The 23,585-nt window shown below is 42.8% G+C and overlaps 3 protein-coding genes across 3 annotated transcripts in view; 2 read left to right on the forward strand and 1 right to left on the reverse strand.

The window, feature by feature from the left end:
• The window catches only part of LOC310878259 (inositol-3-phosphate synthase 1-A-like), a 250,924-nt gene that overhangs the window by 147,836 nt on the left and 79,503 nt on the right, over positions 1-23,585 (forward strand).
• Positions 1,334-22,479, reverse strand: LOC310877554 (interleukin-31 receptor subunit alpha). The gene is made up of 15 exons (XM_083791461.1): positions 22,414-22,479; positions 21,881-21,971; positions 20,386-20,539; positions 17,556-17,773; positions 16,936-17,096; positions 15,592-15,757; positions 14,990-15,066; positions 12,869-13,103; positions 12,352-12,540; positions 9,687-9,791; positions 8,770-8,916; positions 8,228-8,356; positions 6,854-6,950; positions 2,570-2,651; positions 1,334-2,243 (listed from the first exon to the last, which is right to left on the reverse strand). Exons 2-15 carry the CDS (start codon positions 21,924-21,926, stop codon positions 1,470-1,472), a joined length of 2,580 nt encoding a protein of 859 aa, XP_083647587.1. The 5' UTR covers positions 21,927-21,971; positions 22,414-22,479; the 3' UTR covers positions 1,334-1,469.
• LOC310877327 (eukaryotic translation initiation factor 3 subunit D-like) lies at positions 2,730-5,222 on the forward strand. The gene has a single exon (XM_083791149.1). It carries the CDS (start codon positions 3,498-3,500, stop codon positions 5,082-5,084), a length of 1,587 nt encoding a protein of 528 aa, XP_083647275.1. The 5' UTR covers positions 2,730-3,497; the 3' UTR covers positions 5,085-5,222.

Here is a 23,585-nt window from a genome sequence, read left to right on the forward strand (position 1 = left end):
TTTACTAATGACACGATGCTTCTAAACGATCTGAAACCCTTTACTAATGACACGATGCACAAAAACAATGATCTGAAACCCTTTACTAATGACACGATGCACAAATAATGTATAAATGATCATGTATAAAATGCAGTAATGCATACATGTTATAGCTGCATTATGCTTATTATCTACATTTCAACATGCATCATTTTAATTCTCATCTGAAAACAACAACACGTCAACTGTCAACATATTGAATAGTTTCAGTTGCACAATATTACATTCACTGAAGACTCGCTGAAAACAAAACACATGCACACACACACTTTGACAAACAAAAAAATGTCTAGTCAGCAGGCATTTTCCATTCCGTGGCATTCATGGCAAAGAAAATCATGAAATTACAGTAGTCATTCAAAACAGCTGCATTGCTTACATCTAATTTAATGTGCGCATATAGAGCTGTATATCTACATATCGACACCAGTGACACGCCCGAGAGGTCGCGCTCAAACAACAGGTCTGGGAATGCAGATATATGGACCTTTCTTTTCTTCATTTTTCCGTTTTTGGGCCGGCTAGGGCGTAAAATGTGTGCTAATTAGTAAGGCCAGACAGGGCCTCGGGCCAGCTCAGTTAGGGCCCAGGTAGGGCCGGGCCTTAATTTTGTTAGAATTTTGTTGAGAACTCTAGGCTCTGTAGACTTTAGTCTACAGTTTGAATGGACAGGTATCAGTCAAAAGGGAGACATTGAAGAGGAAGGACAGGTGGGGAGGGATCAACATATGGAATGTCAGAACAGGTCAGCTCCATATATGGAGATCTAAGGGTTTTATAAAGTCAGATCAACATGGTGTGTGAGGTCAGATGTAGAGTTGCTGGCCAGCTCCATTCCATATATGCATATCTATGATTGACCCATTGCAGTCAGAACTGCAGCATCACTCCCAATCTTCCGCCGTAGCCTGAAAACCCACCTTTTCAGACTCCATCATGGCCCATAGCACTTACCCTAACCCCTTAGATAGCATTTATGTTGGCTTAGATAGCATTTGATACAGACTTATAGCATGTTATGTAGACAGCACTATAATTGTATTGTATTTAGTCATAGCACGCCATAGTACATATGTATAGCATAGTAGTAAATATGTATAGTTTATATGTATAGTGTATGTATAGTTTCATTATATAGATATTCCACTGTTACTTTCTTAGCTTACGCATGTTTCATGATAAATACTTTTATGTGATGTATTCCCATGCTTTTGTTCTTGCTTAAATGTAAATCGCTCTGGATTAAGAGCGTCTGCTAAATGCCTAAATTGTAAATTGTAAATTGTATGATGATCCGGTCTTCTCCATGTATGGCTATCCAGGGTTTTATGAGATCAGTGTCGTGATTCATTATGGAGACGGCCATATATGAAGCGTGATGGACTGACATGAAATTCATATTAATCTTTATATACAGCTTTAAAATATTATAATATAACATAATAATCTGCATTATAATTTAAATCAACAGGGCAGAGACGACCAGGTTCAGGCTCTGATCGGTGAACAGGTATGGAACAGGAAATGGGGAATGGGTTAAAGTGACTTGCAGAACGGGGTGAGTCATAGTAGCATTGGGGTGAGTCATAGCATCGGGGTGAACTCTCTTCACCTGATAGAGACAGTGGGGAAGAGGAGTGACAGACGTTGGTCAAGTGAGAAAGGGGGGGCTTGACATGGCTGGTCGAAGCAAGAAGAGGAATGAGGCCATTCTTCTCTGCCAGGGTAAGGGGAGGGTTCTCCAGTTTGTCTGCCTGAGACAGAAGTAAAGCTGATCCTCTGACATGTTCATGTTCACCCTGCTCATCCCCATGTGGCTCACTGTCTCCACCTAGCTGCAACTCAGAGTCAAGAAAGCCAACAGTGGTATACTGACAGTCCATAAATCCATGGTCAGAGTAGGACAGGAGAGCTTGAGAAATAGTATGGGGCAGTCTTGAGGTGAAGACTTGGGTGTAGGTGGAATCACACGGGGAAAGGAGAGTCTCAGAATGATTGTCCTCCTTGATGGGGGCAATTGGGAGCAGCTCATTCAAGGGAACATTCATGTGTGAAGAATGCATGTTTGGGCTTTGGACTGTGTGATAGCTGAAGACTTCAACGGGTCCTGAGTTCTGCTGTGTAGCTTCATCAGCAGCTTCATCATCTAAAACCACTTGGTGGATGTGGGGCGTCTCTGCCTTCAGCAGAACACTCAAATTCTAAAGCGAAAGAGCAAAACTCAGATGTGAGATGCAACTCACGGACGCACGCACAATCACACACGCACACACACATGCACGCACAAACAGAAACATTTGATCAATCGATACACAACTCATTCAATACATCAAGCATTGTAAAAAATATACTAATAAATGCAGATATATTAATCCATTGGCTCAATGGATTATAATTATATGAATTTAATATGATTAAATATTAACAGTTTAGCATAAGCCATGCAGGTTTAGTGGAGATTAGTGGACACAGGGGGAACAAAACAGTGGGGGTTAGTGGTTAGAGTCCAGCAGGTGTTAAACGTCACCTCCAAGAGGGCCTTAGGTGTCCAGTGAGCCATGCTGCTGTGAGAAGGGTTGGGGATGTCTTGACACAGCGTCTGTTTCACCCTACAAGGTAATAAGTTAGTTGTGGGGGTGCTAATTTAGTGTAGCCACCAGTATAATATCGTCAATAGAACACTTTGCCACCTAACTAGTCTTACATGCTTTCACTTAGAAGCTCCATTCAACTTTAACATGTTCAGCTTACTGTGGAATCGTGCGGTTTCTCTCTTGGGTAATTGTTTAGTCGTTATCGAGGGAATTTACTTTAAACATTATAATGGAAGTCAATGGAGGGTGGATATGTCAAAACTTCTTCATACTTTCACCTGAAGACTCCATTCACAATTTAAAAACATCACCTTACTGTGGACACACAGGCCTGAACTTTTTACTTTGAAATGTAGTTTTTAGATAATTAACTTTGAAAACCCAAGTTATAAAACTTTGGTACAAGGAATGGGATAGTGAGATCCTCTTATGGGCATAAAAAGTGACAAACAGAAAAAGACAGACGGACAAAGGGTACAACAGGTATTGCATAACCGGAGGGGCTTGCGTCCCCAACTGGGATTGTTCCAAATGGGTATTGGCATAGATTTCAAGAAATCTTGGGGCGGCTGTTAAAAAGGCCCTTAATGGCATCCATGTCATTGTCAATTGATGGTTGCCATGGATACCTACTATTGCCGCTCAGAGTACTTCATGCTGCTCAGAGTACTTGGAGGCCCGCCGCAGTATCATGTCATGGACCTCCAATTTTGGGGCCATGACTGACTGGCCTGACACCTGACTGACCCTGACACTGACCTGACCTGACAGCCATGACATCATAGTGACATCATAGACCTGGGTGTCACGGCAGCTCAAAACCGGACCATGCAGAACTGAAAAGTATGAACTTGAAAGATCATGGATAAGTTCCCTTTTATTGTGATCCAGGACAATCCAACAGGATGGGGCCCTTGTGCCGTTCCAGAGAAGTTCAAAGACATGCCCTATCAGCCCTTCAGCAAAGGAGACCGCTTGGGAAAGGTGGCTGATTGGACTGGTGCAACGTATCAAGATAAGAGATACACACATAAATATTCCTCTCAGTTTGGGGATGGTGGTCTATATGGCTACGTTCATCATGACGAAGACAAGAGCTTCAAGTTGGTAGTCACTGCCAGGCCGCCGAAGACTGCTTACCCTCACCGCCATTATCTCAATCGAAAGTGGCCTAACAAGGACCGTAGAAACTTGCTTCATTCCAACCCGCCCAACAGTGCCAAGCGTAGGCCAAAGTGGGACCAGAAACGTCAGAAGTGGTTCCAGAAATCCCAGCAAAAGCCCAGATTCTCTTCTGTCGAGGTGAGGAGCGACTGGGAGGTGAAGGAAGAGATGGACTTCCCGAGGCTGAATAAGATGAGATACATGGAGGTTTCCGATCCTATTGACATTGAGTGCTGCGGCACGTTGAAGCAGTACGACAAGGCTTTTGATCGCATCAATACTCGCAATGAAAGGCAACTCAAAAGCATCAAGAGAGAGAACTTCCATACTGTCACTACCTCAGATGATCCTGTCATTCGCAAGCTGGCTAAAACCCAAGGTAATGTGTTTGCCACTGATGCCATCTTGGCCACTTTGATGTGCTGCACACGCTCAGTCAACTCTTGGGATATCATTGTGCAGAAAGTGGGCGACAAGCTCTTTTTCGACAAGAGAGACAACTGTGACTTTGATTTGTTAACTGTGAGTGAGACCGCTAATGAGCCTCCCCAAGATGAAGCCAATTCTTTCAACTCTCCCCGTAACCTGGCTATGGAGGCCACGTACATCAACCACAACTTTAGCCAGCAGTGTTTGCGGACGGGAGGAGAGGATTACAAGTTTCCTAACCCCAATCCTTTTCTGGAGGAAGACATGGATAAGAGTGATGTGACCTCTGTTGCCTACAGGTACCGCTTCTGGAAGCTAGGTGAGGACATCGACTTGGTTGTTCGCTGTGAACATGACGGTGTGATGACTGGAGCCAACAGTGAGGTGTCTTTTATTAACATAAAGACCCTGAACGAGTGGGACTCCAGGCACTGTAATGGAATAGACTGGCGTCAGAAGTTGGACTCCCAGAGAACAGCTGTCCTGGCCACCGAGCTGAAGAATAACAGCTACAAACTGGCACGTTGGACCTGCTGTGCCATACTGGCTAGATCTGACTACCTAAAGCTGGGATATGTGTCTCGCTGCCATGTGACGAACTCTTCTCGCCACATTATCCTGGGCACCCAGCAGTTCAAGCCCAATGATTTTGCCATTCAGATCAACCTGAGCATGGAGAACGCCTGGGGAATCCTCCGCTGCATCATAGATGTCTGCCGCAAGCTGGACGAAGGCAAGTACATCATCCTCAAAGATCCTAACAAGCAAATGATACGTGTGTACAGCCTGCCTGATGGCACCTTCAGCTCTGATGAGGAAGACGAGGAGGTGGAAGAGGAGGAGGAGGAGAATTAAGGTGTGTAGATTGACCAAAGTGTCAAATTGTTCTACTGCTATGCTGGCAGAATGTGGAATGCTAAACCAACAGTGTGACGTTATTGTGTGACGTTATTTTTGGGGCATCCTTCAAAATGCCCCAAAAAGAACACCTACAGGTGGCTGCAAATCGTAACTTACCCCTGTAACAAGTAAAAGGTTGAGGCTTTTCACCAGACATAATAGGCCAGTCCAGAGCCATAGAGTGGACAGAGTCACGCAAACTCTGTTCACTTCATGGGGCTTCTATTGAATGGGGACAACCGGAAGTTTATAGAATGCATTGGAGTCTATGGGCGAGTACATGAACCACATGACCGGACTGTTTTCTGCCCCCTCGATATCACAAATATCACAACTCTTCTATTAGATGACTCTGGGCCAGTCAATCCAAGCTAAAAGGGGCTTGGCCCAAAATAAATTGCAATAGTAATCATTCAAGGTTTTTTATGATCCTTAGGGTCATCCAAATAACATTAAAATTGTGAATTATATACATTTTGGAGCATGGTAAATTCAGTGGTTCAAGTTGGGTACCATTAACATCTTATTAGCCTAAGGCAAAAAATTCTCATTTTAATTATGCTTTAAGTAGCATTTAACGTGTCAAAGTCAAACTAGGGGGTATTCATGATTCTGAATCCATTGCAAGCATTAGGTTTGCACAAAAAATACTCCTTGGGCTAAAAACGGCTATTGCTGTCATCACAAATGTGATGAGGTCAGCACATTTGGGCACATTAGGGGGAAGTGGCTATGGTCGTTTTTAGCCCAATGAGTGTTTTTCGTGCAAAACTAAAGCTTGCAATGGATTCTGAATCATGAATAACCCTTAGTTTGACACATTAAATGCAACTTAAAGCACAATTTAAATTAGACATGTTTGCCTTATAGGATGTTAATGGTACCCAACTTTCAAACCCTGAATTTGATGATCCAAAAGCATACTATAATTCAGTCAATGTCTGTCTGAATGTGTGTGTGTGTGTGTGTGTGTGTGTGTGTGTGTGTGTGTGTGTGTGTGTGTGTGTGTGTGTGTGTGTGTGTGTGTGTGTGTGTGTGTGTGTGTGTGTGTGTGTGTGTGTGTGTGTGTGTGTGTGTGTGTGAGTGTGTGTGAGTGTGTGAGAAATAAATAGCAGTTCTGGCTGAAGTCGGTTTTCACGAACCTTGGCAATATGGTAGAGGGCCATGCCAAAAGGTGACGATGCAAAGCCCATGACCATTGGCCAAAGGGTGGCGCTATAGCACTCAATTGAAAATGCAAACTTTGAATGCGCATAGCTCATGTACCGTTTGACCGTTGGCAATGAAACTTTGGACCTATACAAAGTATTTTTTAAGTGAAAGAATGATTCAATGAATATTGCTGTTTTGTGAAAATTCTTCTTCTGTCCATAATACATACTGTACATGCAGCATCACATGCTTATGAAACTTTACAGTATGGCAGAGGGTCATGCCAAATTGATAACGCAGGCATGTGTGTATTCATGACATAGGTCACATTTTTGTAGCCTAGTGTTAGTATCTGTTAGGGTTAGAGTTAGGGAAAGAACAATTATGGTTAAGGCCTAGAGTGAGGGGATATGGAATGATCAACCAAATCGTGTGTGTGTGTGTGTGTGTGTGTGTGTGTGTGTGTGTGTGTGTGTGTGTGTGTGTGTGTGTGTGTGTGTGTGTGTGTGTGTGTGTGTGTGTGTGTGTGTGTGTACATGCGTGCGCGTGTTTGTGTGTGTTGGTGATCTTACATGTCATTACGTGCCAGGCACACTATCAGTACAAACGCCACTGAAGTCATGACAACTGGAAGGATCATGATCATCAGTACATCTGCATTCTCAGACCCTACACAAATGCATGACACACATACATTCAAAGTTTAGTTAAAGTTGCATTCCATAATTTTAGCTGTCCTGTACACTGGCCGTAACTTGCAAACGTCCAAAATACATTGCAAAGTTTTGGTCGTAGAAATGGAGCACACTGTACATGTATGCCTGTTTTTTGAGTGGTGCAACCACTCCAAGGAACAGCAATGTCCGTGTTCACCTATGTGCCTATGTGTTGGTTAATGAGCACCAGTATGACTATTAGTACCAGTAGGGGCGCTGTTGTGCCAGAAACAGAGAGAGTGATAGTGCTGCACTGTTGCCTGCTAATGAGAGAGAGAGAGAGAGAGAGAGAGAGGAGGGGGGGGGGGGAGTTGCACCACTCAGTTCACACAGGTGTGATTTTTACATTACATTACATTTTGGATGTTTGAAATCTATGAGACTCCTTCAATCTTTAACATGGCCACACTTGAACTGTTTCAATTGCTATAACCTTGATACATTGATCAAATGCTATTTTTTTGACTGTGTGACAAAATAAGGCTATGGGTATGAGATAAGGAAATCATCACCCAGTTATTAGTTTTAGGCCTCAATAAAGAACCTTCGGGACAGCTTGGATGGATAACCCCGGGCAACATTCATATTTGGATGATGTACAGTAGATTTATCCTACAGTACAGTACAGTAATCTATTTGTGTTTTGTGGAAAGCCTATACTTTGTACCTTTCAATCCTGGAAAGCATATGTGTCATTTTAGTTGTTATATGTTTGGTAAATTAAAGCCCTACTTTATCAAGAGTTCAAGAGTGCTGCACAAAGCAGTGAAACTAGCAGATCTACAGTACAAGCACATCACAAGGTGTTACCGTGTTGTGTAGATTATATTATTTTTATACACGTTTTTTAAATAATAATAAAACACGTATGCAGAGTGATGCGTGATGCAGAGACGGCAGAAAATCCAGGGGATTCTTTTCTAACCTGTACACAACCTATATACATATTTTAGCGTGATGATTAAGTTGAAAAGGGAGTAATACACTGTCTGGATGTCATCTTGAATTGGATTAAAACGGATTTGAGGACGTGCACCTATGGGAATCAAATGATTGAGCTTCATTTTTATTGGCTTTTATTGATGACGTTTTCGTTTTAAGGAAGTAATTGATTTTTAAAAACACACAAATGAGAATTGTGCTAATATTTTGGCACCCATTGTTAGGTATGCCCATATGTCGGATATGGTCTAAACGTGTGAAAAACGTGTATTTTTCATTTCACTACACCTTTAAAGTCAGAGGGTGGTCCTTTTACACCAGAGCCAGCGTCAGTGTTCCCCTGCATCCAGATGGTATAATCACCAGGTAACAGATTCCTTAGAGGGTACCGATGAACATCACCAGCTATGAACACTCCTGGAAAACAACACAAACGGCAAATAATGTTGTGGGTGTGTGTGCATGTGTATTTGAGTTTGTGCTTGAAATGTACTGTAATTCTGCAAACTGTTAATAAATATTTCAATCAATCAATCAATCAATGTGATGTGATATATCATGCACTGTATACGCATTATGCACGTGTGTAGTTTTGTCACACTCAACTGTAGTCATTCTCAATGGAAACACGTGTTGTGTGTATGTTTCTGAGAATCACTCTGGGTTTGCCCGTGTGTGTGTGTGTGTGTGTGTGTGTGTGTGTGTGTGTGTGTGTGTGTGTGTGTGTGTGTGTGTGTGTGTGTGTTTGTGTGTGCGTGCGTGCTTGCGTGCGTGCGTGCGTGTGCGTGTGTGTGTGTGTGAGAGCATGTGCATATGTTTCCGAGACTTACTCTTGGTGTGTCCATCTGAGTTTTTGCAGCTGAGTGTGTAGTTTCGGATGAAACCATGTTGCTGCTCAACAGGTATGGAATTCCAGCTGAGCTCCACCCTGTTGGAAGATATCTCCTGCACCGTCACTTTGGGACCAGCAGAGGGCACTGCAAATACAGAAACAATTGCCTAGAGCAGGTTTCCCCAATAGGTGGCCTGCGGGCACCCCCTTGTGCCCCCTGGAAGAATTTCCATTTTTTTGTATGGCTAATGAAAGATACAGGTACATGGTGTGTGCCTGTAAAGATCTATATGGGTCCATTTAGCTGGGGATCACCTGGAACCCCCTCAAGGACCACTGACCAGCAGAGGGCAGCGTGTTGCTTAAGAATTGTCTATTCTGCCTGACTTGATCATGGTGATGCTGATGAAGAACAAGAAGAGGGTAGAAAGAAGAGGAAGAAGACGACGAAAGGGAGAAAGTAGAAAAGAAGAAAGAGTCCATGACAGAAAGGTCCTTTCATGTTGCATTGTCTTAATTACCATGCATTTAAATGTTCAATCTCATTAAAAATTACATTCCAATTATATTACCTTCAGACAACCAAAACAAATTAGGGTTTACTGAGTTACTCAAGTTAATGTACACAAAAAGCAAATGTGACAGATGTGTTTGACTATATTAATATTACACAGCAAATTGTTCCTGAAGAATATGTGAATCATAAAGAGACATCACTGTAAAATCACTGTAAATGGACCAGTTGTACACATTTTAATGTGAGAGCACATTCCATTTGGTCTGACTCCCTCTCCTTAAAAAAATTGAAAGCCTCCCCCTCTTTTCACAGCCATTCTTCTGAGTGCTGTTATCAAAACAATGCATCAAAGTAATTGAAAAAAAAAGCGCCTCATGATACAAATAAGAATGTTGTACCTCCTTCACGTGTGTAAACATGATGTATCCTGCCCAACCCTGCTCCTTGTTCACCGTGCAACGCCTTGACAGTCACAGCATAGCGAACAAGTGGTTCTACTCCCTCTGAAACGACACACAGTAAACATATCTATGTCAATTGTGTACTTACTCTGTACTTTTGGATATATGCTATTTAGATTACTGAGGGCTAGGATGAATGCATGAGTGGTGATACTTTGTTTATCAAACATAGTCTTATTTAGTCACTAAGGCAATGAAAAAATAGCATTTGATCAGCGTTGCAAGAAATGTGTTAAGAGCAAAGAAAATCTGGATTTTAACAACTTGTGCGTAATTTACTGCTGATTGGGAATGTGCTCCGCTCCCATGTTCAATTAATTATATTAGTTCGGAAGAATATCCATATCCTTTAAAAAAAAAAGCTAAAGCAGGATAAACTGATAGTAATCATTGCTATGTTCAGTAACAGGGGTCTTAGTAAGACCCAGCTTAGTAAGATATTAAAAGTAAAAATATTTAGGACGACCGTTGGGCCGCTTCTACTCAAAGAAACGAGAAACGGTTGGATGGCACTTACACCCGCCTTCTAATGAGAGCGCAAAATCTGTCTTGGAAGAGCCACCAATTACGCAGTTTGCCGGCCACTACAGAGCTGACAATGAGGTTATGATCCACTCAACTGGTCCAACACACAAACTAGGCCACACCCTCGATCTTGTCCTATCCTCAGGGGTGAACATTTCAAACATTGAAACTAATGCTATGGGTGGTGTTTCTGACCATTCCTCCATCATTTTTAATATGTTGTCTACTTCCCTGCCCTCCAAAGCATTGGCCCCCACCCGCTCCATCCTCATTAAAACTCATTTCTACAAAGCTGCATTCAACCCCCTAACCATGTGATTTGTGATTTCTTGTTGTTATTGTCATGTATTTTATTCTATTGTGTGTTCTCCTTGCTATGTTTTTATATATGTCTCTCTGTAAAAGCACTTTGTGACTTGTTCTTAAAAGGTGCTATACAAATAAAGCTTTATTATTATTATTATATCTTCCCTTCTTCTCTGGAGTACTGCCTCAAAGCAGACCAGAGGTAGAAAACTGTCATACCCTGATGTCATCGCTAGGGACACATGCGTCAGTAAGCAGGAACTGGGGATGGTATTTAAGGACCGGGAAGTCTGGCGTGGCATTGTGAAATCCACGATATCGACAGTGGTCGAAAAAATTATGAAATGGTGATGAACAGGGGTCTCCCCATCTCTTTAATAAACATAAAATACATTTTCAAGGGGGTTGCAACTTTTCAGCCAATTGGGAGAGATAAACCATTTATCAGCTTCAATTTTATAGTGTTCCAGTTCCTGTTTCACTTGTTTAATCTGTATCGTGTGCGAGTTCTCGCTCATGATTGGATAAAATTGGTATCCTCACCAGACAATGCAATTTCTGTACTAAAGAACTGAAGAGTCATATCCTGTTACTGAACAAGCACTCGATATATCAATGAAGCCTATCAGAATATAGCCTACATATTTTTATTTTAATACTTATTTTAACAACCAAATATAACTTACCCTATACCTTTAAGTGGGCATCAAGGGGTGAATTCAATATTGCACATTTTAGTCATTTATAAAATATATGTTGATATATATATGAGGCACGTCCCACTGGGAGGAGACCCCGGGGCAGACCAAGGCACAGTTTGAGGAAACACATCGACTCACTGGCCTTGGAACGTCACAGGATCCCCCAAGAGGAAGTCACTAGGGACTTTAAGCAACGACTTTTCGGGACGGCTCCGCTAGGCGGAAGTACGGGAGCTGTGACGCAATCGCCGTAGCTGTCAAAATCGTTAAGCAAACAACCATCAGCGACGGCGACATTGGTTCCCATGGTGACGCGTCTATGCAGCATGTGTCAAACTTTTTTTTTAAACACCCCGTCGCGCAGCTAACTTGCCGATATTGCTTAATTCTTACATGCGCTGGACATGATCATCAGTGGAAAGAGGAAGGTGCTGGAGCAATCTGTGACGTGTTATTCTTTTTTTTTTTTTAAGATATTTTTTTTGCGGCTTACGCCTTTATTGATTTTTTTTTAAGGGATAGAAAGTAGGCTGACAGGAAACGGGAAAGAGATGGGGGGATGACATGCGGTAAAGGCCGTGTGGGGTCCGGGAGTCGAACCCGCGGCACACCGCGACTGGATCACCAGTCCGGTGCCCAGACCGTTACGCTACGGCCTGGGCCGTGACGTGTTATTCTAAAACCGTTTCAATAAACATGGTTAATATGAAATATGGTATTAGTGTTATTTCTTCATTGATCAGAGCATGCCAACACATTACACCGCATAAGAGAGGTGATGGAGCAATCAGTGTAAATGTATGACAGCTAGAATTTCAATAAACATGGTTATGACATGGCGTTGTAAGTGTAGGTTCTGCCGTAGTAGAAAGGGCTGCGACGGAGAGCAGGTTTATGTATCGAGCACTGATTCATTTCCGGTTGCTTAAAGTCGCTAGTAATGTTGCTCTGGAGAGGGAAGTTGCCCCCGCGACCCGCCTACGGATAAGCGGTTGAAGATGGATGGATAAATATATGTTAGGGATGTACAAATAATTTTTATGGGATGTGGCCATTGTTGGCTTACTTACCTGTGATGATCAATCGACTGCAGGAACCATTCAGCCTTTCCCACTGTAGACTACTCTTTTTTTGCTCTGTAACAGCAGACCATTCCACTACAAAGCCAGTCACTGCCTGGTCATCTGGAGCTGCCCATCGCACATACAGTCTGTTGTCATCCAATGAGCTAACAGTGATTTGGCTAGTGGGTGGGAATTCTGAACAGAAAGGGGAAAACAGAACGACCAGGTGTGGATAATTCACATTAATAATGTAAAATGTAGAATGTAGAACTAAGCACATAAAATAGGCATCATATTTTCCAGGTGACATTAATTTATGTTTGCTTTGCTTTTCAGAAGCAACGTCAGTATGTAGGACAGATTGATTTTGATTTTGCTCAAGGTGTGAGAACATTAAGAGATAAGATAATAACAATTATCAAGACAATAATATTGTGCAAAAAACAATATTAACGGGTGACAGCCAAGAAATACAAAGAGTATTTAAGTGCAAAAAATAGCTTCGGTAATTTCCTGCCGTTACCTGTCTCAGTCGAGCCAGGTAGCCATATATGGGCTTCCGGGGAGGTCCCAGCAGAGTTGGAGGCGGTCAGAAAGCATTTGCACCTTTCAGGAGGGAGAGGCAAACTACAGGATGTGCTGTTATGGTGCAAAACACTACAACTTCCATGATCGCTCAGTAGGCGAGAAGAACTGCTTGTCTGACACCCCACATTGTAGGAGTGCACAAAACCATTGGCCAGAGAGGGATCCACGGGCTGTATGATGCAAACACAAACCGCAAAAACAAATATGATGACAATGAGGCCTTGGTGACTGCTATGACACAAGAACTTTAACAATATTGCAACAAGCTTTCAAGAACACAAGCAATGTTTACGGACACAGTCTTTATCCCTTTTGTTAACTCTTTTGTCATATTTCTGGTCCCAGCTTGGAAAGTGTATACCACAGACTACCACAGATCATACACAACAAACACACAACAGTGTAGAGATGTAGATGATTAAACATGTATATTACGTATGTTTTTAAACTCAGTTAGCATGAAGAAATCATTAAACACTAATTATGCACTAATCATAGGCTGAGTTTCCCAAACGGACCATGCGTAGCGAGTGGGCGTGTGGTTCTTAGGGGCAGTCTTTCTTTTCACTGTGAACATGCACTGAAAGAATTAACGTCCTTGTATAGGCCTATATTTATTAACCCACAATCAAATGTTATTCTATTTAATTCACTTGCATAATGGGACAGTAGTATATATATATATATATATATACTACTGTCCCTACTATATAATGTGGCGGATGATGAGGAAACACAGTTGGGGACGGAGGGCATATTTTACGCAGCGCAACCGTGGATATACGTGGTCGAATGACCTACAAGCTCGTATCGCGCCACTCGGTGGCGCGATATGAGCTTGTAGATCTGCTATTTTTCAATAGCTAAAGCATAACATGATGCTGACACCAAAATGGGTGCCCGGTCAGAATGGGTTAAGGAAGCACATAAAAACACTGCAGTTTTGCGCTGCTGCCTGTCTGCGCTCAGATGCGCTCAGCGCTGTGCCACCAAGCCCAATAGAACAGTGAGTGCGGAGAGAGAGAGAAAGAGAGAGAGAGGGGGAGAGAGGGAGAGAGTGAGGGGGGGGGGGGGGGGGGAGAGGGAGAGAGAGAGAGAAAGGAGAAGAGAGGGAGAGTGGTGAGTCATATATGGATTTCGAAATTAAAACAAAGCTTCGGGTGGTTCATGCTTGCGTAATGTAGCGCTCCTTTCCAAAAAAAATATTAACCCATTAATACACTGCGCCATGAGTCCATGACTGTCGACAGCTTGTAGATCTGTTCTTTTGGCGGCGGTCGAAACAGCAGCAAAATGAAGACGACGCATTGAGTTATATTAGCCGAATTGTCCTAAATGGGCTGTCACAGTTGATCAGATGATCTTAAGAAAAAAATCACACCGGTGTGAACTGAGTGGTGCAACTCCACCCCCCCCCCTCTCTCTCTCTCATTAGCAGGCAACAGTGCAGCACTATCTCTCTCTCTCTCTCTGTTTTTGGCACAACAGCGCCTACTTTGCCCTTACTGGTACTCATAGTCACATAGGTTAACACGGACATTGCTGTTCCTTGGAGTGGTTGCACCACTCAAAAATAAAACAAATATAGCAAGTTGGCTGAAATTCTAGATGATGCAGAGATAAAAATATTAATTTAATTACGATGTTTTTATGGTGTAAATAAAAAGGCTTGTGATAGGCGGCAGCAGCGTTTATGTAGCCTAATGTATAAAATTCCTCTGCATGGGCTGCCTGTCAGCATGTGTGTTACTGGATGCGTTAGTAGAAAGCAGGCAGAGAAGGACACAACTCTGTTGTGGTCTGGAAGTGTCATTCAAAAGACAGATAGGGTTGCCTATTCTGGGTTGTTTATGTCTATAATGTCGTATTTCCCAAAAAAGGACATAGTGCCTGATTGGCTGCCATGGAGCCAATTAGGCAGCACACAGGCTTCTGTGCGCGGCCTAGAGGGCATGTGCGCATGCGCTGCACTCCTTTTCAAGCTACCTTGAAACACACAACATTTGTTTGGGAAACCCAGCCATAGTCATTTACACTAAACACACACACAAACTACCTTCCAAAGTAGAACGACGTGTCTCCATCCGTCTGCTTCATTCATCTGATTCCATAGTTGTGGTGCTACGGCTGGAGCTGATACACATGAGATAGAAAACCCTGTTACACATGAAACTAACAGTGTATTTATGAAACACATAGACTTCTGCCACTTCTCTGCAATATGCTCTATAATTAAAATTTCACAGGACCGCGCCCACGTAAATATGCTTGCGTTGTTGCCACTCGACTTCTCCGCACGTACAGAAAAAAAACACAGGTCTCACTGAAAATGAATTATAGGTGTTAAATCAGTTTTAAAACAGTGCTAAATATTGTCAAATATTACACAAGAAAGAGCATTGTGAAAATTGCCAATCTACAAGCTCAAATATTTATAGTCTGGCTATTTTCAAAATATTTATCTGTGGAATCGACTACTGAAACTAAAGGTGCCTACAATTACGAGTGCTTGTCAGGGGTGGGGGGTCCCAAGTTCACATATGATAATTTTGGGGGGTTGCAGCCTGAAGTTTGGAAACCCTTGTATAGGGCACTGTCCTTCTACTGTAGAACACTGTCACATTTTTATTTTATTTATTGTTTTCCTACTGGACTCACCGGCTTCTCCTGTCCTGCCATGGTAGGGTGTACTCCACTGGCTCCAGGGGGTGGCTTCACTGAGATAGCGGTGGCGGAGTCTGATGGTATAAGTGGTGGCAGGTTTGAAGACACAAGCCACAAAACTGCTGTCATTTACTGTCACATTACTGACCTGGGCGTTAGGCTGCAACGTACAGTGGATACAAGAAGAGGAAGGATTCAGTTAATCATTTAGTAACCTTCATTTATTTAAAGCCCACAGAAACACGTTGAGGGCCCACATTTGCAATCAATAAAATCAACAATAGCTACATTATTACGAAATTGATTAAAACATGTTAAAACTTGGCCTGGACGGTTAGCTCAACCGTCTGGGCACCAGCCAGCATGACAGCGTGCCGTGGGTTCGACTCCCAATCCAGACGGCCTTTGCCGCGTGTCTTCCCCCCCCATCTCTCTCCCCATTTCCTGTCAGATTACTTTCAACCTATCAATAAAGGCAGAAAAAGCCAAAAGAATATAAAAATAACAAAAACATGTTAAAACTATCTACAACCAATAGGAAGATAGAGGGAGGGGGGTTGTGACAATACATCAACATTGAGTAGAGAGCTACTCGAGCCCACATTGTTTATTCAGGAACAGTTTTTTCTAGTTTATATTGATCGCCATGACGATATTCATTCTCTGCATTTGACCCCTCCTATTCGGTGCAGTGGACCTTCTGGTTCCAAGAGCTCTTGAGCCTGCCGCCCAGCGGCGTAACAAGACGTCAGTAGGCCCCCATGCAGGCTGGTCACCGCGGGCTCCCAAAATGCCTCTGCCACAACGCAATAGCGTTGTCTGCGTCAAGTGCCGGTGCGAAGTGCCGCACCGGCAAAGAACATTCGGCCAAAATGTCTTCTCAGTACAGGGTTGTGTAGCATGGAATGGCCTTCCTCTGCGTATAAGGGACTGTGCTACATTTCCCTCTTTTAAATACAATCTGAAAAAATGGTTGCTTGAAAACCAAAGCTGCAACCATTTATGATTATTTTAGGTGTATTTCTTTTTTATGCTGTGTTCCCTATGTAATGTCATGTAAATGTATTCCACTGTTTGACTGTCTGTTTTTCCGTTTTGTGTTTCCTGTGAGGACTGCGGATGAAAGTGAGCAACTGTGCTATATCCGGTGTATTTACGTCCATGTGACGTCCATTAATATGCATTGTCCTGTCCAAATAAACATATAAAGTAAAAAGATTGTTGTGCCCTGCTGCCAAACAGTGGGTTCTGTATAGGAATGTGAGGTTCTGTGTATTTTGGTTATGTTTTTACATGTTAAGGAATGTGAAGAGGCATGTGGTATGACTGGTATCTGACCTGCCCCTGTGCAGAATACTCGATCTGTGAAATAAGTTTCCCATCTCTAATCTCTTCTTCAGACAAAGCGTAGGGCGTAGGAATCTCCCAGGTTAACTGCAGACACTGAGGACTTCCTTCAACCTGCTGCATTGACCGCAGTACCACTGGGACCAACATCACTGAGAGAGAGAGAGAGAGAGAGAGAGAGAGAGAGAGAGAGAGAGAGAGAGAGAGTGAGAGTGTGTGTGTGTGTGTGTGTGTGTGTGTGTGTGTGTGTGTGTGTGTGTGTGTGTGTGTGTGTGTGTGTGTGTGTGTGTGTGTGTGTGTGTGTGTGTGTGTGTGTGTGTGTGTGTGTGTGTGTGTGTGTGTGGATGTGTGTTGCGTGTGTGTTTGTCAGAGAGAGAATTATGGAGGGAGGAAGAAGTTTGAACAAAGAGAAACAGATGAGATGAGGGAAAGAGAATGCAAGAGGGAGGGAGTGAAATAACCTGACTCCGCCAGATGGGGCAGCAGAGAGTTAGGAGTGAAAGGGCACAGGACAGAAATTGAGAGAAGGTGAGCCACAAAAACAATGGTCGGCATGCAGATACAGAGAGACACAGATACAGAGACACACACACGCGTGCACGGACACACACCTTCTTTTCTGCCAGACTGACAGCGTTGGGGCGATGGTACCAGGCCATTGGCAGTGTGTGCTGTGACGTTGATGCAGAACGTGAACGAAACACCGCTTTTGAATTCCACAGTGCATTCGGTGCCTGATGTGGTGCAGATTATTGGGACCCGCAATGGCACCATAGAGGAGCAGTTCCTCACCACCTCACCAGAGCTGCTTCTGTTGCACCAGTGAGGCCTAACTCATCGCACAAACGCACAAACGCACGCACGCACGCACGCACGCACGCACGCATGTTATGTAAGACACATTTATTTTCATCAAAATACTACTACTTCCTGCCAAAAAGCCTCGTAAAGGAAATGATCTAAACCTCACATAAGATTGTTTTATAGATTGAAGGCATTTCCTAAACAGATTTAAAAAGAGAACACTTTCTCCAAACATACACACGCACGTGCACGGGCACACGCATCCCGCATACACACGAGCACCCCCCCCTAAACAAACAAACAAACAAGTAGGCAATCAAGCTAAATATAATATATATATATAAAATAAAATATGTAGATTATTAGCAAAATACATAAGAGGCTGAATTAACAGTTTGGCAAGCTTATAGTCTATTGGCTTGATCCTGGTGTGAGCTCTGGTGAGCAGACTAAAATATACTGCTGTGTAACATCAATTCAGATCATCGTGTTTGGTTTACAAGGGTTCACGGCACATCCTCCGACCTTGCACTTTTTAAGAGGCTCTGGATAAGAGAGTGTGATGCTAAAGGTCTAAATAGCAATAGTAACTTCCAGGCACAGACAGTAGGCTTGCCAGTATATGAGTAGTTGTTTTGCCAATGGGTTCCCAGATTGGTATACGAGTAACATTACCAGAACATATGGGTGGTTTGTATAGTATATAGGCCTGTAATAATAGAATAAATATTCTATTAGAAAATGAGTTTTCCATGGGAGCCATATGTTTCCCACCTAGGATTAACTCTTTCTTAACTTTCTAGCCTACAGACTGAGTCCTATCTTATCCATTCGTTCTGCTACCATAATTTGGTAAAGGATCTACAATTTGGAATGTTGAACGAGATGATGTGGATTGAAATGTTGTTTGATCATTAGACTATCTAGAATCTATCTAGGTCTATGCCTTTAATGTTAGTCAGGCACAGGCCTAGATCCTGCGTATGGCAACAGTAAACCAAAGGACATCTGCCTACTATCTTTGGTCGTTCAAGTACACTGTGGGGGTTTGTGTTTGAGCTTAAATAATGGTCTGCTGTTGTGTATATGTGGGGCTTGCTGGGATTTAGCTATAGCGCACTCATGGTCTCCGCTTCCACTGTTATGCCGATGACACTCAACTGTATCTCCCCGCCAAAACCATCACCGCCATCACCCACTCCACCCTCACCTCCTGCCTGACTGACATCAAAACATGGATGCAAACAAACTTTCTAAAACTCAACTGCAATAAATCTGAAATCCTCATCATTGGCCCCGACTCCCTCACCCGCTCCTCCCATGACTTCTCCCTCGCCATTGATGGCTCCACTGTCACCCCCTCCACCCGAGTCCACAACGTTGGTGTCATCCTTGACCCCACCCTCTCCTTCCAGCCCCATGTCAACCAGATCACCAAAACCGTCTTTTTCCACCTCCGTAACATTGCCTGCCTTCATCCCATGCTATCCCACACTGCCGCTGAAACACTCACTCATGCCTTCATCACATCCAGACTCGACTACTGCAATAGCCTCCTGTATGGCGTCACCACCAAGGTTCTCAAAAAACTACAATATGTTCAAAATTCCGCCGCCCGCCTGCTCACCAGAACCAGATCCAGGGACCACATCACACCCATCCTCCGTGAACTCCACTGGCTCCCAGTCAAGTCCAGAATTGAATTCAAAATACTCACCATCACCTACAAAACCCTCAACAACCAGGCCCCCCTCTACCTCTCTGAACTCATCACCCGCCATGTCCCCTCCCACTCCCTCAGGTCAAGCACTGCCAACCAACTGGAACCCCACAAATCCAACAAACGGACATGGGGAGACAGGGCCTTCGCAGTGGCTGCCCCTTCTCTTTGGAACTCACTCCCAACTCACATCCGAACTGCCCCCACCTTCGAAATGTTCAAAAGCACACTCAAAACCCACCTTTTCAAACTGGCTTTCCCTACATAACCCCCCCCCCACACACACACACACAACCCCACACACACACACACACACACACACACACACCCTTCTTGTTTGTCCCTCTTTTGATTTAGATTTCTAGTTTTTAACCTTTTAAACCTTTTAAATAGTTTTCTAATAAAATATGTCTGTACTTCTTTCTGTAAAGCGACTTTGGGTAGGCCTACCCAGAAAAGCGCTATATAAATCATATATATTATTATTATTATTATTATTATAGATTACTTTGTCTTTTGACCCTTATTACAAAAGGCGTTGTGCTGGTGTAATGCATTTCATTTTTCATCACCTACAGACTGACAATAACCAATATGCTGTTGTTGATGGTTCACCAAAACACGTGCCTGTGCTGTACTGGAATTCCTGGAGGAAAAGTTGACCTGCACTCTGACCAAATGGACCTGTAAGAGTCCATCAGCTTCATTCGGTTTCATTTGTACACCCAAATTAACACTGACAGTTTTATTGTTATCCAGACACGAGCAGGATCCTTAACTCTAAGGTGAGCTACCAACATTATACCTACCGTAAGTGTTTAATACTCATTTACCAAATCAAGGAAATTACAGATTGAGATTGTAGAATTGTATATAATATTATATAACATTTTAAACGAAGAGGAGTTTGGTCTCACTTCATCTTCTGTATGTATAGGGTGTAGGTTATTACAGATGAGGGTCGGGGGTCTCCAGGCTCCCAGCAACAGGTGATGTTGGCTCGCTCCATGAATGTACAGTTTAACAAGCGTGGGGCAGAGGTGTGGTGTGGGCTGGTGAGGGTTGTGAGGACTGGAGGGTTCAGACAGGGAGACAGTTTGCCGTTAAGAGACCATGGAAACCTTTGTACCTCCAGAAAGTCAGCTTTCCACAATATAGCTGGTAGCTTTTACAATTTGAAATTTTACACAATGGTGTGTGTAGAGTGTTTTGTGGAAGATACTGTAATATTAGCAGCCAATATTATAGTCAAAATAAATAAGGAAAAAAGTAAGAAACAATTATGTTCCCACTGATATACTACAGTATTTAAATCCGGGTAGTGTTTGAATAAAATATTTCAAATTGATAGTTTAGGATGGGAAGAAAGAAGGAATAATTATCTAAAGAAGCAACAATATACTTTAGCAGAAAAAAAGCTATATTGGAAAATAAGTTGACATCTGTCTAAATACAGTTAAAAACGTGTCTAAAGCCCAAACCACACCAGTTGCAACTCCTTGAATTGCAAGAAGTTGCATTGGTGTGATTGACCTTAAAAACGGTTTTGTTGGAAACTGAAAATGTCTAATTGTATTCTCTGCAGCTGTTTGGTCTTGTGGCCATAAGGACTCTGTTGTTGTTACCAGTCTAAGTGCCCTTACTTTATTATACTGTATTTATATATGTATGTACTGTATGTTTTTGTTTTGTTTTTTGTTTTAAGTAATTGTACTGTCTGATGTATTATGTATTGTTTTGTTGTGGCTGATGTGGTTTGGGCTAAAGAGGAAGTAAATGAAGTCTAAGGCTACACACAGTAAATCCTAGTAGGCAGAGCAACATGTGCATAACAGCCCTCATGTACTTCCTTTACTTCCGGTTAGAGACTTTCTGCCAGGCCCGGATTGGACAGTCTGGCAATTCTGACAAATGCCAGAAGGGCTGGGTAGTCATTTTTTTTAAATAAAAAAAAGCCGTCTTTGGGCCGGTGAAGACCACAAATGCCACGGCCGATTTTCTGTGCCAGTCCGTGCCTGCTTTCTGCAGTCTGGGAACGAGGTTCGAACAAAACAGCACAAACTCAATCACGTCTCTCCCCCTTCCCCTATCTCAATAGATTTTTTGCAAGTAGAAATTAATGCGGGTGTTAGAGGGTTAAGGCTCATACATAGTCTGGAATTTCGGTGGTTAGGTGGCCACCGAACTACAACATGACGTCACGAGCCGCGGTGAAGAGCAAACCACCGCCACCGCTCCAGCCCTTCTCTCTGTTTTTACTCACCACCGCTCAACATTATTTCAGCTCCGGTGGTCAGCTCACCACCGGAGCGGTGGTCACCTCACCACCGAAAATCCAGACTATGAATAGGCCTTTAGACAGACATTAAATATTTGTGCTAAATTAGATTGAATGGAAGGAAAAGGACCAACCTGAGGAAAGACAAGTCCCCATGAGCAACAACCAGGACCACAACATGACAGAGGTCAGAGGTCACCACTGAACAACCTAGATTATATTAGCCTATATTTAAAAACACACACACACACACACACACACACACACACACACAAAACATTGCATTATATTTTGAAATAATATCAAAACAACACATCTTGGTAAATTCATTACGATACGTTACATCATTAGACTATTCGAAATATATATTGTTGCAAATAATATCCACAGGTTGACAAAGACATATAGTAGGCCTATGTTCAACAGAACTGGACACTTTATTTTATAAATAATAAATAAATAAATAAAAATAAGTAGCCTATTAGGCCTGTCCCAGAAACCTCACAAATGATGGACCATTTGCTGTCCGCTATCATGGTGGCTACTTGCTTGCACCCAGTGTTGCAAACTATCAACTGATGGTCTTTAAGTTTGTTTATACATTCTTTTTACTTGAATACCCTCAGGCCTATCCTGTATTCGTGTGTTTCTAGTCTAGGCTACTTACCTAAAATACGGACCCTTGTCACCCATCCATCGTCCTTTCTGGATTTCCACGTAGAAGCTGTAACACGTACTCGTCTGTTGTAAGGGAGAATTGATCCATCATCAATCCCGATCGGCGATCGATCACTAAATTTACAATTAAAACAGTAGCCTAACTCGGCACGGCAGCCATTATGCTGAGCTCAACTCTCGTCACATTGGGTAAATAAAATTACTTACTACTTTCGCCAATTAAGACATTAATTGTTAGTACTGTAAGAACATCTGGGTTGTAAAATGTAAATCGGCTACAGCCTACCATGATCAGGTTATTATGCCTTTATCAGATTAAGTTTTAGCTTTTAAAACTACGTAAATAATAATATTTAAGCTGTGTCGACGCACTTACCTGCAGCAGTAGGCTGTCTTCTTATTTCTGTTCCCGCTTGGAGTTGGGACTGGAAGTGAGATGAGAATGTGTTGATCAACATGTGCGTCTGTCATTGCCCGTGGTGTCACTATCAACTGGAGCAGCTGGATTAGCAGGAACACCCCCACAGCTTGGTAATGTAGTGTCAGGGGGTGTGTCAAAGTGTCAAGGACTTCCCAGTTATGTTAATTGTTAACTGTGCTGTTATTTAGGTTAAATAAAATAGTGCTTTGCTTTTTATTTGTGAATGTGAATAACAGGACATGACCATTAAGCATGTCCTAATAAAACATACGCCCTGAGGGCGAGAAGCTTCTGGGCGAGTGCACACGATGACTGCTGGGCGAGCGCTGGTGCTTTGGGATGGGCCGGGTCAGATCAACATATGGAATGAATTCTGTACTGGCCATATATGGAGCGTGTCTTGAGTGTACAGGGTTTGATGAGGTGAGGTCAGATCAACATATGAAATGTCAGAACAGGTCAGCTCCATATATGGAGATCTAAGGGTGGCAGTGGGGGCAGTGTCTTGGGTGTACAGGGTTAATGAGGTCTGGCCGTATATTAAATCAACCGAAGTATTTTGAAATAAATTATTTGACAGACAGGGAGCCAATGTAAAGATTTAAGAACTGGAGTGATATGGTGTGAGGTCCACTTTTTTGTAGTATGGTCTGGACCATTCCAATTCCAAATCAAAGCCCTGAACAAGGATAAGAATAAATTTGTCACAATACCAAGAACTGGCGGACCAAAGTGCAGAC

The sequence above is a fragment of the Protomyctophum parallelum genome, assembly GCF_964188405.1.
Source record: "Protomyctophum parallelum genome assembly, chromosome: 20".
NCBI lineage: Eukaryota > Metazoa > Chordata > Actinopteri > Myctophiformes > Myctophidae > Protomyctophum > Protomyctophum parallelum.